This window comes from Euleptes europaea, chromosome 13 (genome assembly GCF_029931775.1).
Source record: "Euleptes europaea isolate rEulEur1 chromosome 13, rEulEur1.hap1, whole genome shotgun sequence".
Classification (NCBI taxonomy): Eukaryota; Metazoa; Chordata; class Lepidosauria; order Squamata; family Sphaerodactylidae; genus Euleptes; species Euleptes europaea.
Genome location: NC_079324.1, coordinates 29,884,235 through 29,902,346, shown reverse-complemented (window position 1 = coordinate 29,902,346; position 18,112 = coordinate 29,884,235). Strand labels below are relative to the sequence as shown.

General features: G+C 43.4%; 1 protein-coding gene across 1 annotated transcript in view; it reads right to left on the bottom strand.

Moving 5' to 3' along the window:
* Nucleotides 1-14,448: 14,448 nt before the first annotated feature.
* The window catches only part of IL1RAPL2 (interleukin 1 receptor accessory protein like 2), a 545,193-nt gene continuing 541,529 nt past the window's right edge, over nt 14,449-18,112 (bottom strand). The window contains exon 10 of the mRNA XM_056859577.1: nt 14,449-15,443. Within this exon, the coding sequence (XP_056715555.1) occupies nt 14,743-15,443 (701 nt within the window). The 3' untranslated portion in view covers nt 14,449-14,742. The remainder of the gene's footprint in view (nt 15,444-18,112) is intronic.

Sequence of the window (18,112 nt, the reverse complement as noted above, 5' to 3'; positions counted from 1 at the left end):
TGAATAGCTAGACAGGGTGGGAAGAGTGACCTTAGGTATGTCACTCACTATGTAGATGGTTGATTTCCCCCTTAAGTAAAACAGAAATGAAATGGCACCTTTTAAGACTAACGAAGTTGACTGTGGCATAAGGTTCATGAGCCAGACCCCACTTCTTCAGAGCATATAAAGTAGATAATTATTTTACAGACAGTTATAACCCAAATCACAGATGGGGAAGGGGGTAAGAGGAGGAGTTGTAGCACAGAGAGACCTGTTGTCAATCCCCCCTGCCTGAAGAAGTTGATCCAAGAGGCTGTTTGCAAATGTCACCTACTGCTAAGGTTGGGTGCATGGCCTATTTTGTGTTTGTAGCTGGTCACCCTGGGCGGTAATTCAATTTTATTCTACAGGAAACATTGTTTTCTTCTCTCTAAGACAGAATTGCAAGTAGTACATAAGTAAATGAAAGGGTGTTTTTTTTTAAAAAAAAACACCGAATGAACTCTGAAAGGCAACTCTGTGGCCATTTATGCTTTGGAAGGATTGCTGCTCTGCAGACACACAATTTTCTGGTCCCAGTTCTGGGATGGGAAATAACAGGAGATTTTGGGGGTGGAGCCTGAGGAGAGTGGGGTCTTCAATGCCATAGAGTCCAATATCCAAAGTGGCCATTTTCTCCAGGGGAACTGATCTCTATCGCCTGGAGATAGGGTTGCCAGCTCCGGGTTGGGAAATACCTGTAGATTTAGGGGGCAGATCCTGAGGAGGGCAGGGTTTGGAGAGGGGAGGGACGTCAATGCCATAGAGTCCAATGGCCAAAGCGGCCATTTTCTCCAGGGGATCTGATTTCTGTCGCCTAGAGATCAGTTGTAATAGCGGGAGATCTCCAGCCACCACCTGGAGGTTGGCAACCCTACTTCAAAACCCTATGCACGGGGGCTTATTGCCCTGAAGAAATTCTAGAAGTAGCAGGAGTAAATTCTATCAATGAAGAAATCACCGTGAAAATGCAGACCCTCAGAGGCCCTCCCTCCTGAAACGCTGATCTGTTTAATTGGCTGCCAAGGGGATCCTTGACACCAGAGAGGATGCCTACGAGGCACGGGGGGCGGGGGGACAGGCAGCGGCTGCCATGGGGCAGGAAGTCTCCGGCAGGGAGCTGCCACAGCATTGCAGGTTTTTTGTTTTGTTTTATGGTGCTGCTTTAACAATAATTTGTTAATATTTTAGCAGCCTGTCCATATGTCACCAGCCCCGGCCAGCCCAGCAGCGGGATTCTTTCATTTGATTTTCTCAGTCCCCGGAGATGTTAACACGCAGCTGAAACTGACCAGAGAGGATACCTATGGCGGAGGGAAGCCACCTCCCTTCCAGAGATCTTTACACTCCAGACAAAAATGGCTTCTCTGGGAGGGCTTGAATGAGGGCAAGACAAGCGAGACTGGGCGGGGGAAAGAGAAACCCGAAGTTGAGACTGATTGCGGAAATTGCCTCGATTCACTTCACTTTGGGATTGAGGAAAAAGTTAAATTCATGATAACACAATGGCGCATGATAGTAAATTCGCTGCTGTGCCAAGTGCAGCCGCCGTCTGTCTTTGGCGAGGGACGTCAAATGCAGCTCTGACTCCTTTCCACCAGGGACCAGACAGAGATCAACGGCTCCTTTTGCAAACCCATTACATGGTAATCACATTGGGTTCTCAGCCCATTGCTCAACTTGGCAGGATTGAAACCTCTGAGTCGGAGGCAAGAGGCCTGTGTTGCTTTTTTTAAAATCCTGTTAGGACTGGCTTCGGACAAGTCCCTACTGGATGGACTTAATGAAATGGATTTTGCCAATTGTTACTCAACTCCTGGGAAGTCCTGCAACTCGAGTCCTCTCTGACCTCGTTCTGCGTTGTCCGCTTGATGTCTCCTGTTACAATTCATTACAAATCACTTTTGCTTTTAGAACCGAGGCCAGCACATTCCTCCTGGAGGAGAACAAATCCTGAAACTAGCTGTGAATCTCTGGTTATTTGATGCAAAAGTTGGAAATATCTGTAGTGTGTGTTTGGACACAAGAAGGCCAGCCTTAATTTACTAAACTGCATGCAGAGTTATTGAGAGTCCTATGCCTACCTTTCTCAAGAGAAAATGACTGAAGTCGTTGGTCCTTTATACATGGGAGTTTTACCTGAGGTTCCTTGCTTGCTGGACCCACACTTTCCTGTTGGGAGTCTATGCACCAGCAGTCTCCAAGCTCAAATCAGGAAGTATTTGAATCCCCGCCCCTTGAAATGCTGCTTCGTAATTGGCTGTATTGAAAAAAAAGTTTTAACAATTTGACTGGGAATATTCCGTTGGGAATAGTCAAATTGTTAAAACTGTCTGTACAACTGTGTATTGACAATGATGTATCCTGTACTGGAACTTTAAAATTAATATTTTACACAGTTGGTTTCCTCATCTCCATGAGAGACTGGATTGAATTTGAATACTTGTATGTTCATATATAGAAACCTTAACTAAATAGAACTGATGAAGAAATAGAAACCATCATCTTCCTAGCAACTTCTACATGAAGAATACCTCCCTACTTGATTCAGAAACCAGATTTTTGTACCTTTTTGGACTATGAAAGAGTTTGTATATAGTTTTGTGTCTTTTACACTTAGATGTTTATTTGTGCACTATATACACCTTGTTACACAACTGTGTAGGTTGTTTATTGTCTATTATTACCAACAGTACCTGGAGGCTGGCAACCCTAATCATGGATGTGGGGACACGGCTATGCACAGATGTGCTTATGTGAACCAGTGGCATGTGCCTGTGTCTGTTTGTATGGACAGAATTGCAAAGAAGCCCCAAAGTCTGATGGATGGCTTCAGATATGAAATCACCCACCTGATTTTACGATGCCTTATATCTACCTAGGACCGGGCTCCCGGAATCGTAAAGTTTGCTCTGCCTTCTGTGTTATAATGACCCTGGAGGCCACTCAACCAAATCCTGTTACCTCGTTCCTCCAAGTAAGACAACTCCAAGGCTCTTGCGAGTGACTATAATTCACCAGTCCATCCGGAGACAGAAACTGACTCTGTCGGGTTCAGCAATATCTCTGCATCTGATCTATAGACTTGGCTTAGCTCTTGGGGGACGCAGGATGCAGAATGTTCTTTTTTGGGGGGTATCACATATTTTAACTGCCCAGTGGGGAAATGATGAGTGGGCTTAAGGTTACATGAGTTGCCTTTTGCAATGGGGATGTGGTTGCCACTTTTATTTGCTGATTCCTGTAGATTCTGATGCTGTTCCCTCACCCAGTTACACCATCTGACTTTGGTTTGTGCCAACATCCTGTGTCAGGAGATCTGTTGCAACAATTCGGTATCGCTGGCCTTCCTTCGCAGTCTTCCCATGGCCATGGCTAAATGCATTTCACAGCCATTGGGGCAAGTGCACTAATAACAGGCAACCAAATCCTCTAGGCGGCTTTAAATACCTGTGTCCTTTGCTTAGAAATGTCCCTTTTCTGTATTTCAAGGGGGACAAAAAATAGTAGCTGCTCTTTGTGCCTTGTCAAAATCTCCTGCAGTGATAATATATCACACTAAGCAGGCAGTGGCAGAATATGTTGGCTGTCATCACATTTTAAATAATATTTAAGTAATTAGTAATGAGGAGCCCCGTGGCGCAGAGTGTTAAGCTGCAGTACTGCAGTAAAAAGCTCTGCTCACGACCTGAGTTCGATCCCGACGGAAGTCGGTTTCAGGTAGCCGGCTCGAGGTCGACTCAGCCTTCCATCCTTCCGAGGTCGGTGAAATGAGTACCCAGCTTGCTGGGGGTAAAGGGAAGATGATTGGGGAAGGCACTGGCAAACCACCCCGCAAAGAAAGTCTGCCTTGGAAACGTCGGGATGTGATGTCACCCCATGGGTCAGGAATGACCCGGTGCTTGCACAGGGGACCTTTACCTTTTTAATTAGTAATGACATTTTGTAAGGATCACAGTTTGGCTGGAGCCAGATGATTTTGGGGGTGGGAGGAGGAGGAGAGTTACAGAGAATTCTCCCTTGAAAAGAAAATTGTTGCTTGCTGTGCAAATACCTCTGGGAAGTGGTATAAATTCTTTTAGAATTCAGGGAGAGAACTAGCGTGGTGTAGTGGTTAAGGTGTTGGACTAGGATCTGGGAAACCCAGGTTCAAATCCCCACTCTGCCATGGAAACTTGCTGGGTGACCTTGGGCCAATCACACACTCTCAACCTCGACTCTGGTGAGTATTTGGATGGGAGACCTCCAAGGAATACCGGGGAGTGACGCAGAGGCGGGCAATGGCAAACCACCTCTGAGTGTCTCTTGCCTTGAAATCCCTATGGGGTCACTGTGACTTGATGGCAATTTCCACCACCACCAGAATTCAGGGAAGGGCCATGCCTTCAGTGGTAGACCATACGTTTTGCATATGAATGGGGCTCAGTCCTTAGCAGGGAGGATTTAGCCTTTGTAAAACAGGAGTTTGTAAAACAAACTTACCTGTCCATTTTCTCTTGAGCCGACTGTCTCACTGGATCGCATGGCTGATTTTTTGCAATTTACAACGAACAGGGGGTCTAATCCCTTCTTATATCCTATGTGTGCATGCATCCATCAGTTTAGACCTTGGCCAATGTTATGTTGGAGTACCGTTGAGTATGTGTACGGCTGACAAAATAAAACAAGAGAAGAATCTTAACAGAGGAAACACACTGACATGTACAAACCTTTGCAAACGCAGATGGTAACCAACCTACACTGTAAAACCACTATAAAGAGGAGAAAGCATTGTAAAGTGAATTGGGGACCACATAGGGGTGGTCGCTATGGCTGCCTCGTTACATTCCCGGGAATTGTGGCAGCAGTCTCCTGTCCCACACAGATATCTATCCACAGAGCTACTGCCTCTTGTGGTATGCTTGTTGCACATGGGAACGGCAGGGCCTCAGGATCTTAGCAAATGCCCTTGCCGTACATTGGAGCCATATCTGTATATATTCAGGATTAAATTGCAACCTCCCACTAAGAAACCAACACCAGCATATTTGAAGAATCACCTGATAGCACTCTCTCCCCCACCCCTTAAATTTGTCCCTGCCCCTTGGGGAAGATCCCTACGGTTTCAGACAATTGCAACAGCTGTACTGACTGGGCGTTATTGCCGAATTCCCAAAGATCAACGTTTTTGCATCTGTAGAACGTCGGCTCTGGAGGACTTATACCACTACTTATTTGAATGCCCTCTATATGTGGAACCCAGGGCTTAATTTCTTGCTGGGTTGGTTTCTGGACTAAACACTTGTCCTAGTGCTGAAAAATTAGTATCTTTGTTAAAAGATTCTGATGGGTTTGTTTCTTATAGGACCTCCCTGTATGTTCTGGCGGCAAAGAAAATGTCCAATAATTTTGCTAAGAAAGCTAATCCTTCGAGCTGATTTTAATGGTTGCAAGGTCTCAATGAATGATTGGGATACCACTGCAACATTTAGCTATTATTGCTCTGTATGCATCAATTTAGCATAGTTTTATTATTTATTATCAATCTAGCAGTTTTTTAACCTAGTATTTTCCTTTTATTGTGTATTTGGGGTATTGTTGACATTTGTAATGGCCTAAGGCTACATGCAAATAAAAGTACTCATTCATGCAACCCTTTGGGAAGTGGCCATAGCTTGGTGGTAGAGCCCATGCTGTGTACGCAGATAGTCCCAAGTTCGATCCTCTTTATTTCCGATGAAATGGATCTTAGGTTGTGGGTGTTGGCCACTGCTGGTGCATCAGATGAAGCCATGGCCCGACGCAGTACAAGGCAGCCTCCTATGTGTGTGTTAAGTGCCGTCAAGTTGCTTCCGACTCATGGCGACCCTATGAATCAACGTCCTCCAAAATGTCCTATCCTTGCTCAGATCTTGCAAACTGAGGGCTGTGGCTTCCTTTATTGAGTCCATCCATCTCTTGTTGGGTCTTCCTCTTTTCCTGCTGCCCTCAACTTTTCCTAGCATGATGGTCTTCTCCAGTGACTCTTGTCTTCTCATAATGTGACCAAAATACAGTTTAGTCATTTTAGCTTCTAGGGTCAGTTCAGGCTTGATTTGATCTATAACCCACTGATTTGTTTTTTGGCAGTCCATGGTATCCGTAACCCTCTCCTCCAACACCACATTTCAAAGGAGTCTACTTTCTTCCTGTCAGTTTTCTTCATTGTCCAGCTTTCACACCCATACATAGTAATAGGGAATACGATGGCATGAATTAACTTAACCTTGGTGGCCAGTGACACATCCTTACACTTCAGAATCAGCTCCATGGCTGCCCTTATATATAGCCTCCTATAGCTGTCACATTTACCGAATGCTTCACAGTTAAATTATCCTCTCCGGCCAGGAGAAGCTTACCCAGCTCTGTTTGTGTGTTTTAAGCTGCTGCTCCAAGGACAAGAGTGTGTCCACCTTTAAAAAGTTGGCAACCCTTTCACTTAGTGAACCCCCATAACCCATTTTATTTGCTGACCCTGCTGACTTGGCAAAACACTTACTTATATTCCACCTTTGGTCTATAGCGATGTGGTTATATTGCAATGCAACGAAAAAATGCTGACAGCTTGTCATCGGTGACTCTTGGCAGGCTTCCCACTTTACTGCTGAAATATATAAATAGCTTTCTTTTGCTTTGGTCCCTCTATTTTTCATATTTTCCTTTCCAAGTGATCCTATTGAACTCTGCATTAATTGTCTTCTGATGGGTCAAATTGGTGTGAATTTTGCAATCATTGCGAAAGATCAAATGTCCCCGATCTGCATTTGTAGGGGATACCGTTTGCATTTTCATTGAATGGGTACTTCAGCCCTACTCTGGAGAGAAGGAAGGTTAAGTGTTCCTCAATAGCAAAGAAAATTAAATCAACGTTCTTCATTTATTGGTAGAACCACAATGATTTGTTGCTCCTCCCTGTCTTTTATTGTAGTTTCCTCTGTAACTTATAATGTAATTTTCTCTGACACATAAAATATTCAAGAAGGCTGTACTTTCAATAGCTGTTCCAGTGATCAGTGGAGAGAAACCGTGCACTGATTTGGCAATGAGATATTTGATTAACACTTCAAGTTAACCTTTCCAAGGAGCTAGTGGAGACAATTGCTTGTTCAGTGTATATAAATTGGTGATGGTGCTTCCATCTGAAAGACAGAGAATTCTCCCTTGCGGGTTTCCTCTTTACACAGTTAACTCTTTACCCCCTCTTATCCACATTCATAAATAAGGAATCTAATACCTCAAGTTGCAGGGACTCAAACATATATATGTGAATAATTATCAGGAATTTAGGAAAGGCCAGTTTAAGAAAAATGACATAACATTTAATCCATAACCTTAAACATAGGTCTTCTACCACTTCCAGAAGGTGTTTGATGAGATAGGGGAGATGAACATTTTTAGGGGGAAAGATGTTTGCATGCATAACCCTTTCCCACTTGTCAATTCCCTCCCATAATACTTGGTGCCACACGGCCAGGAATCATAGAATCACAGAGTTGCAAGGGACAACCAGGGTCATTTAGTCCAACACCCTCCACAATGCGGGAAATTCACAACTACCTCCCCGCCATACCCCTGATGACCCCTTACTCCATGCCAAGAAGATGCCTCCCCCCAATCCTCCAAGATCCCTGGCCAATCTGTCCTGGAGGAAAATTTCTTCCTGGCACTAAAATGCCGATCAACATTTCCCTGGGCATGTAAGAAAGGGCCATGAGAGCCAAACACTGACACAACCCTTCCTGCCCTCTCTCTCATGAACTGCCTAAATTCACAGAATTTTCTGACAGATGGCTGTCTAGCCTCAGGACCCTAGGAACAGGGTTCACTTTCACTTTAGGGGGAGGGTTTATTATGAGAAGGATTAACTATCGGGTTGACATGTTAACTTTTGAGATTAAAAAATCCTGGTAGCTAGTATAAATACCATTGGTTGCAGCCAGAGGTCATGGTGCCTTCTGGGTCAGAGAAGAGAACTCTGCATTAGAAGAAGAGTTGGTTTTTATATGCTGACTTTCTCTACCATTTAAGGGAGAATCAAACAGGCTTACAATCTCCTTCCCTTCCTCTCCCCACAACAGACACCCTGTGAGGTAGGTGGGGCCGAGAGAGCTCTAACAGAGTGGTAACTAGCCCAAGGTCATCCAGCTGGCCTTATGTGTAGGAGTGGGGAAACCAACCTGGTTCACCTGATTAGCGCCTGCTGCTCATGTGGAGGAGTGGGGAATCAAACCTGATTCTCCAGATTAGAGTCCATTGCTACAAATCACCACTCTTAACCACTACACCACACTGGAGCCCTACAGTTTCTGGCAGATTGATGAATGCAGCAAGTGAAAAAGCCCTCTATTCAGCTAAGATGTACTCAGGGTCCAAGCATGGGGGTGGATGGGTACACTGTACGAGGGATAGGTCTGACCCAGGCATCAAGCATATTATGATGGTAAGGTCTACTTGCCTAACTTGAGAAATAAAATAGATTTGTTTCTAAAAATCATGGGCTTGATAGTTGGGTTGGGTTGGGGTTCATGTTGCAAGAGCGGAAGAGGCCCCAAAATTATGTTAGGCCCTGTGTATATGGCTAATGAAAAACCAAACCAATAGGACCAATAGGGTGTGAGGTGGGGATAGGGTTGCCAGCTCCGGGTTGGGAAATACCTGGAGATTTTTTGGATGGAGCCTGAGGAGGGCAGGGTTTGGGGAGGGGAAGGGAAGGGAGGGACCTAAACGGGGTAAAATGTCATAAGAGTCCACTTTCCAAAGCAGGCATTTTCTCCAGGTGAATTGATCTCTGTCATCTGGAGATCAGTTGTAATAGTGGGAGATCTTCAGCCACCACCTAGATGTTGGCAACCCTAGGTGGGGAAATGGTTCTGTCACTTCCCTTAATTTTTGGGAAACTGACTCCAAACAAAGAAATGAGCCATGTCAGTACACCCGTAGTTTATGAACCACCAAATGCCAGCAAATCAAAATGTTGATGGACCAAGGATGTCAGTGAGCAAGATGTTTCTAAGACCATTCCATTTTGCAGTCAGAAAAGCATATGCCTGGGGAACTGTGATTACAGTGTGGTTAAATGACTACTCCACAGCATTTATGTCCCCCTAGTTACTTGGAAGAAATAGATTTGGAGCCATTTTGAAGAAAAAAATTCCCACCCAATCCTTCCAACCTTTGAAAGCAGAGCAGAGCACAGCCACGTTCCAAGTTATGTATATATTGTAGAAATACATGATACACAACTTTGAAGTCTCTGATCAAAAGCAGGTTGTGATTTGTTAGCTAGAACTAAACTATAGCAATACAGAGATACAAAAAACAAACAAAAATGGTAGTAATCCTTGGAGGAGATTGTTCTTTTCAAATGATCCTCAAAGAGTGGCCATGGAGGATCTACAAGACAGGTTGTGGTCATGCCACATGGCATCTCTACCCACGTTCCAATTAAAAACAGCAGCTTCTGGCATCTGTCTTCATGCTCATTATAGAACTCCACCCAGTGCTTGATGTGAATGAACCAGGTTTTAGAATGGAGTGAAAATAAAATTAAAAAATGAATGAATAGTACAGCATTTCATTTAAACATAGGCAGATCTTTCCATGCAGATTTTGTTACTTTTTCTTATTTTCTTTTTATAAACTACATTTCTTCCCCTTAAAGAAGATAGCCGGTGTAAACACACTTGTTGGAACTCTTTAAAAAAGCAGTGCAATTTTTGTAAATATCATTTCTTTTTCTTTTTTTTAAATACACGTGTTATATATAGGGAGGTAAAATCATCTCTGTAGAAAAATATATTAAACAACTGACATGTTTTGAGAATTTAATTTAGCTGTTAATTTAGATTCCTACACCGTGTCATAAATTTACAAAAGGTATTTCTAGACTGCCACAGTTTGTGTCGGCGGAATGTAAAATGTTTGGGGGGGGGGAGAAAAACCCGATTCTAGCAACAGAAGAAGCAATAAACACATGAAGGAGACAGGAAGAATTCCACTAGAGTAGCAGCAGAGGAGAACATCTGTAGATTATTGCACATCTGAGGTTGATCCTATGATCCAGGGACAATGTATTGATATACTAATGTGTGGGTGTGAGAGAGAGACAAGTTTCATATCCCACATTTCAAGGAAGCGAGGTACAAATGGCTGTTTTCAGAATTTTGTGGTTGTATAATAATTTTCAGCTTCCTGTGTACTAAAAGTATCTAATCAATCTGATATGTTCACCAGTGAGTAGGGTTGCCAGCTCCAGGTTGGGAAATACTTGGAGAATTTGGGGGTGGAGCCTGAGGAGGGTAGTGTTTGGGGAGGGGAGAGTCTTCAATGGGGTATAATGCCATGGAGTCCACCTTCCAAAGAGGCCATTTTCTCCAGGTGAACTGATCTCTATTACCTGGAGATCAGTTGTAATAGCAGGAGATCTCCAGCTATTGGTAGGGTTGACAACCCTACCAGTGAATCATTTAAGGTTCAATGGTCTTTAGAAAGCAGTATAAAATTGTAACAACTAGGACTTTGCAGAGAGCTGATCATTCTTAGCATCTAGGGTTGCCAGCTCTGACCTGGGAAATTCCTGGGGATGTGGGGGTAGTGTCTGTGGAAGGGGGAATTTTGGGAAAGGAGGGACCTCAGTGGGGTATAATGCCATATATTCCACCCTTCAAAGCTGCCATTTTCTCCAGGGGAACTGATCTCTGCAGTTTGGAGATTAATTGTAATTTTGGGAGAGCTCCAGGCCCCACCTAGAGGTTGGCAACCTTAGTAGCATCAGACTACACAATTTCAAGAAATACTAGAGGTGTAAAACTATCTCCCACCTTATAGATGTGTGTGTGAATGGTTTCGATGCTCTGCTTTTTTATGTGGCCTATTGATCTGGTAATCAGTTCCTTCAATGTAGACTTGATTGATTTCCACTTCCTTCTTCGATGTCAACTGTTTGTGGAATTTGGGAGTGATTTGGAGCAATGTCCAAGAAATATCCTATCATGCCAATGGCACCTGGAAAATAACACCCCTGTCAAGAATGGGCATAAAGCCACAGAGAAGGCTGTAGAATGAAACCACTCTGCAAAAAGAACTTGATTGTGGGGAGGACTAATTGGTGGTTGTGACAACCTGAAACATATTTGGTCTGAAGTACAAAACACCAGGATTACAGGCAAAACACACAAGTGAAAAACAAGACTTTTAAAAACCTGTGGATGTGTGGCAACTCTCAGAACTGCAGTATGGGAAGAACATTCCACGTGAGTACTGTTCACACCACCTCAAAAATATATCATTAAGTACCAGGACTGAAGTTTTCTTTTGTATCTGCCCTCAAATGTTCTGGATGTCTTTTTCTCCTACTGTATATAATCCATGATCACTAATTGGACTGGATTTTCTTATATGAAGAATTGGCATTGGGATTAGAATCGGATGCAAATACTATCTGGCTAGCTTTCCATACTGAGTGCCAAGAGCAAATGTAGAGTGAATCCCATGTCTGCTTAGGACGCTTCCTACAGAAATGGTTGTGTTCTCCAGCACCAACTATGGGAAGCTGAACATGCATGCATTCTTGGTCACCGGAAAATACCAGCACCTGGTTGCATATTTCTTTGAGCAGCAACTCCTGCTTCTTCTAGAGCTGCTTTACCAATGCACATTTGTTCTACATCTCTGGCAGGAGTGGATTCCATGGTTAATGTCAGGAGTCATGCTGTCCAGGCAGGCTCTTGACATGAGTTAGGCCCATTTCTGTTCAAGTGCATCTTTTGGTTTTGTTTCTCTGAGCTGTTCAAGCTGTCCCCGCTCCTTTCCTCCCCCCCCTTGCTCTGACCTTGAGTCTCAAGCAGGCAACTTCAGTATTATGGCTTGCTCACTCCCTACTTCCTACCAGGCATCATTATCTCCTAATTCCCAGGCCTGCTTGGTTTTGCACCTGGGATTGCTTTGTGCTTAAAGTTATGCTCTGTAGTTTGGTTTGTCATTAGCAGCTTTGAACCTGTGGATTGCTTATGCTGTACCTGCGGCTCCTGAATAAACGTTTACCTGCTTTAGACCTGCCTGTCTGAGCAAGCGACTTTTTGGGATTGCTGAGGTTGGCTGGAGAACCTCACAGTTATATCCTGTGCTGGCAACGCATCAGGTGCTACCCATGTGGGCCCAGTACCCTAACTCTGTGGGTGGAAGATGGCCATACTGCCACAGAGTAGTAACCATGCCTTTCAAAGCAATTGTAAACCAGGCCTTATTCTGATGGCATTTGTTCTTTTTTCAAAGCATGCACGGTGTAACATGGAATGCCTTAAAAGTGTACACTAGACAACCAAGAACATCAGTAAATGCTGTTTTTGCCATTTGAAAAAGGCATACAACTTGGCACAAATATTCCGGGCACAATATGGTGAAAGTCTGTCTCTGGGAAGAGCCAGGCAAGCCTTCTGCTGAAGGAGCAGTGTTTTTACTGTTTCTCTGTGGCTTCATCCAATGTCCCTTTAGTACTTCAGGATTGTGTGTGTGTTTTGCTGTCAAGTCACAACTGACTTATGGTGACCCCATACGGTTTTCAAGACAAGAGACGCTTGGAGGTGGCTTGTCATTGCATGCTTCTGCATCACACCCCTGGTATTCACATGAACACATGAAGCTGCCTTATACTGAATCAGACCTTTGGTCCATCAAAGTCAGTATTCTCTACTCAGACCGGCAGCGGCTCTCCAGGGTCTCAGGCAGAGGCCTTTCTCATCACCTACTTGCCTAGTCCCTTGAACTGGAAATGTCGGGGACTGAACCTGGGACCTTCTGCATGCCAAGCAGATGCTCTCCCACTGAGCTTTCACATTACCTACTTGCCTAGTCCCTTTAACTGGAGATGCCAGGGATTGAACCTGGGACCTGCTCTACCAATGAGCCACAGCCCTTCCCATTCCTTGGAGGTCGCCCATCCAGATACTTGCCAAGATCAAGGCTAAGATTGTGTGACTGGCCCAAGGTTACCTAGCAAGTTTCCACAGCAGAGCGGGAATTTGAACTTGGATTTCCCAGATCCTAGGCTACTTTAACCACTACAGCACACTGGCTCACTTTAGGATTAGCTCCAGGAATTTGAGGGCCCATGCGCAAACCTGGGAGATATAGAGCCTGCATACTGAAAAAGTCTCTAATGTTTATTGTGACCTTCTTGAGTGCCCTGTGCAAAGTGAAAACTGTGGTGCTTTGGGGGTTCTTTTCCAACGTCAGGGCTTCCCCAAATGTCTAGGCTCATCATCTTCTTATTTTATAGAAACAGGAGGAATCTTGTGGGAGAGGCCATCAACAAGCTGATTTCTTAGACCAGTGTAATAATAGTAATAATAATTTACATTTATGTGCACTTTCAGTATTCAGGCCACCATTCCAGTAAACAAATGATGTAAGGTAGGGATTATTTTTGCAGATTACTCACAGAGAAAAGGAGATGCTAGTATAAACCTATGAGTGTTCCCTTCTATTATTTGCAGGATTGAGCCACAAGAAACAGCAACCAAGGTGTTCACGGAATGCAAGACGTGCCATCAAATGTCCCATTGAGTGGGACTTAATATTAACCTTTTCCTGGATTATGCCCACAAATAGTAAACCCCCTTTTCTGTTCCAGGTGATTATCAATGCAACAGAAGTCAAACCATTGGTAATTCAGCATTTTGTTTGTGACTATTGCTGTATTTTTTTTCTCTATTGCTGACATTTTCTGTCAAAATGTCAGTTTGTAAATGGTAACATCACTAAATCTGAAAAATAAATCAATAACCCTGTGCAAAAAAAGAAGAAGTTACATTACCCATTAATACAAATTTTACAAGGTCAAGAAGGTTAAGAAATGTTCCAATCAGCCATTGGTTAACAAGAAGACAGTCCGGTTGGTACGTAAAATGTGAAAAGAAGTCCTTAGAAACCTGTATAGCAAGCTTAAACTAGTTTTAAAAAAATCTACAGAACCTGAAAAGCTTTTAAACTCCTAGGAATTTGCTTAAGAAAAACACAATGGTAACCATCAAGCAGACGTAAGAAAGATCCTGACAACAAAATGAGCAATTATGTGAAAGCAAATGATGTATTCTTTTCCAACCATAGGTACTGCTGAGTGAAAAACCAAAAGCTGTCAGTCACCTACAGAGGTTCACCTGACCATCTTCTAAAATGTATTGGTGACCATCTCACACCATATTCCACTTTTGATCACGGGTCCTGCAGGTGCAACTTGAAATGAAAATACTTCCCTTTGTAGCTAGTTGTGTGTCAAAACTGCAAAACGGTGTTGTCTTTTCTATCTAGTGTTCTCTCTAAAAAAATTCCACTTAAATTTCTGAAGTACTAATATATAAATATGGAGTCTTACTTTATCATATATAGCACTGAATATCAATCCGTCATCAGGCTGCAAACCCTTCTTTAAAATACTCTCCCATGGCCCCTCCTTATAGTTTTGTTATAAAGAAGGATTAAAACTGTACATTAAAAGATATGAACTTATTAGTGAACCGCAAAAAGTAGGTTCCCCCTCCATCCCCACTCATAATTTTGAAATGTAAACAAAGAGGTTCAAGTATAAAAGTGAGCTGCTTGTGACTTGGCAACACGTTTTGGCACCTGATGTTATCGGTTCAAGGTCCTCTAAGGATCTGTCTCACTGATAATCAATAGTCAAGAGTCGCAACGTGCAGATATCTGCTACCATATATCGCTCGTGAAGCTAAGCTCCCTTGTTGATAATGGTAACAAGGGGTTATTCCTATGGAATTCTTGAGCATCTTTCATGTTGCTATTAAGAGGCAGCTGTCCGTTGAGCAGCGTCAGGGGCACATTGCAGTAAGTGTGGTGATTACTGCTTATGGCGGCTAATGGTAAGGTTGCTGATTGCATGTCGTACTCATATCCTCGGCAGTAATGTCTCATTTGTGCAGAATCCACTTGTTGATAGCTGCCCAAGTCTGCTTGTGATGCAGCCAAAGAGGCGGAGGTGTCTGTCACGGCAATGGAAGGTACCGTTTGGAGATCTCCAAAAAGACCCTGTTCAGCTGAATCTAGGACTTGACGCCGAGATAAAACCTCTTTTTTCTTCACAGGCATTTCGTAGAGCAAGCGCTTCCAAAACTTAGAATTCAGTTTGCTACTTTTTGGACCATTCCACTTAATGATTGAAAAAAGTTTGATGGTGTGCTTTAAAGATTCCACTTCCTGGTAATTCACTTTCCCTTTTAATTCGGGACACTCTATGAAAATCACTTTGATTTCTCCACTGACTAGCATGTTGTGGAGTCTGTTTTCCATCTCAAAAATACTCCAGCCCCTCCTGAGGACATAATCCGGAGTTAGCATGATAATGAGTCTTCGGCTTTGCTCTACGCATCTTGCGAGGTCTTCAAGGTAAGCTGTGAGTCATAAAAAGATAAAAGACAGTAAAAGAGAGATACACTGTACAAAATAAACTAGCCTCACAATTCAAGTAGTCCAAGGAAACCCCACTGTTTGCTAACGAACCATAGAAATCCACACACATTTTGCACTTGCTTCTACATTTCTGCTACACAGGGGATTAATGCTTGACCCTAAACTGTGAGATAGATAACTGCTATCAAAGAACCCTGGTCAATCATCCCTCTATCCCTATCAATCATGGGGTAACTATGGAACTCCATATTTAGGGCAGGAGTGGGCCACTTCTCAGCCACTGGGTCTATACCTGATTCACAGTCAGATCTATCATAATTCTCTATCTTGCCTTAATCTTCTTCAGAAGACCTTGTTTATAACAAAACATAACACAACACATCACAAAAATGTCAATGAGAGTCTGCTCCTCACAAACAGCAGAACTGTTTTTGGATTCTGCAAACTGAAGGTGAGGCCTTCCATGATTGAATGCTTCTGTATACACCAAAATTCCCCACACAGAAAAACCTTAGCATGCTCTTCTTGCCAACATCTGATTTTCTGTTTGGATGGAGGTGAAATTAGTGATCCAGAAACAAACTTAGCACCTCATCTGCTTTCTTGAGGAAACCAGGCCTTACTGAACAGGCTTTGGTGGTTCCTGTAGAGCCAGCCAGCCCATTAAGAACTGATTCACGTTCTACATGGGTACAGTACAAGTTCAGTCCCCTCCAGCTTCAGTGGTTTCTCATGAAGGCAAGCAGAGGAAGTGGTCTCACAGGGAATGAGCAAAGATGACCTCACCCTGCCTGTTCAAAACTTTTAGATACCACATTTAGGAGAGCCTTTAGCTTGGAGTTCTCTCTCACTCCTTTGTCACATCCACAAAACAGCCTTTAAGGCAATTTCAGAGCCCTCCATCATGAAGTCTGAGCACATGATAGCCTCCTTTGGGTCCTACTTTCCTTCTTTCTGTATCTCCTGAGTCCTGAGGATGGACATTGGTTTTGTATCTCTCTCCTGTTCCCCATCTTGCTGCCTGCTTATGGCCTAGTATCACAATATGCCCATCAGAAAGGGGTGGCTCAGTGGTATAGTATGTACTCAGCATGTAGAAGGTCCCAGGTTCAATCCCTGGAATGCCTTGGGTAGCAGGTGCTGAGCTTTAGTAGCCTTTTCTCTTCTGACCTTGGGGAGCCACTGTCAGTCAGAATAAAACATCCTGAGCTGGGCAGACAGATGAACTGACTTGGTTTAAGGCAGCTATGTATATGTTCATCCTGTTTATAAAGGACTTTCCTGTGATTTACAAGACACGACAGTTCAGGTCTTTGTTGCATAGTGCAGGGGAGGCCCCACGTTGTTAAGATTATGGGCTCTTTTGGAATTTTGAGAACTTAGAGAGGGCCCCACAAAATAGTTGCCATGGGGTGGGGCACGGTCAAAAAATGAATGCCTGCCCTGGGTACTGGGTCAATTGTAAAATATCGAGAGGTCCCAAGTAAAGCATCCTCCTGCAGCAGAGACTCTTTGTTTTGGAGAAGCAATGCATTGGGGGAAGAAGGACCTAGGCATCAGAAAACACATCAGAAAGCTCTACATTGGGGGTCAGTAGCAGACCATGTTGTCTCATGCCAGGAGATGCAGAATAAAATACGGGAATTTTGCTTACTTTATACAGGTACATAAATTTAACCTTTTTTTCCAATTTTGATTTGTCATTTCTTCATTCAGAAAATACATAGCCTGGATTAGAGGGTAATACGAGCCAGTTCAAACAACGTGCTCTGACGCTTCTAAAACTACACATTAGATTACAAAGATCTTTCAAGATATACAAGTTCACTGTGAAGATGCGCTCGAGGAGGAATTTGATGGCAACCCAACACGCAGGCAGTATCATGGGAAGATACTTTTATGAGCTGATCTCGTCTCCTTGCCCAGGGTGGACCAAAAATGCGGGCGGCGCTATTCATAGGATCTAATGACATGTTCCCCATCTCTTTTTCCTCACAGAACTCATGCTTGGAATATTCCCAAACTATTCAATTTATACACAATCAAAAAACTTATTTTTCCAGTCATTCACAGACAATCTCTCCCATCCAGATTACAGAGTTTTGATACCCAAACACTGTCTTAGGACATCTCTACCCATCAAATATATATAGTTTTTAGACCAGTTTAACTGTCCATAACTATCCCCTAAGAGTTCTGAGAGGTGTCGTTTGACGAGGGTGCTGAGGATTCCATTACAGATACAAAGCCTCTTTCTCCCACATGGCACCTTCCAGCTGAGAGACACGACGATTAAAGTCAACTTAAGTCCCTCTTACAGGGGTGTCCCAAGTATATTGTAGAATTTACTCTAAATTGGGCCAGCCAGGCTCTCCTGGCATCCAATTAGGATTTCATAAAAGGGATGCAATTGAGTTGGGTGATTTTCCCGGTGTGAGAATTGCAAACCAGCAATCACTCACCCAACACGGTTGCCTTCCATCCAATTACTTTTGTTTGTCAGAAAATGTCCCCTAAGAGTAACCATACCAGGCCCCTTTTGTGATTAAAACACACACACACTCTAACAAAAATATTTCCAAGTGGAAATGAAAATTTTCTTCTAAACTCTTCTCACAGAAGCCTGATTGGCTAGAGATGAGCATACAAG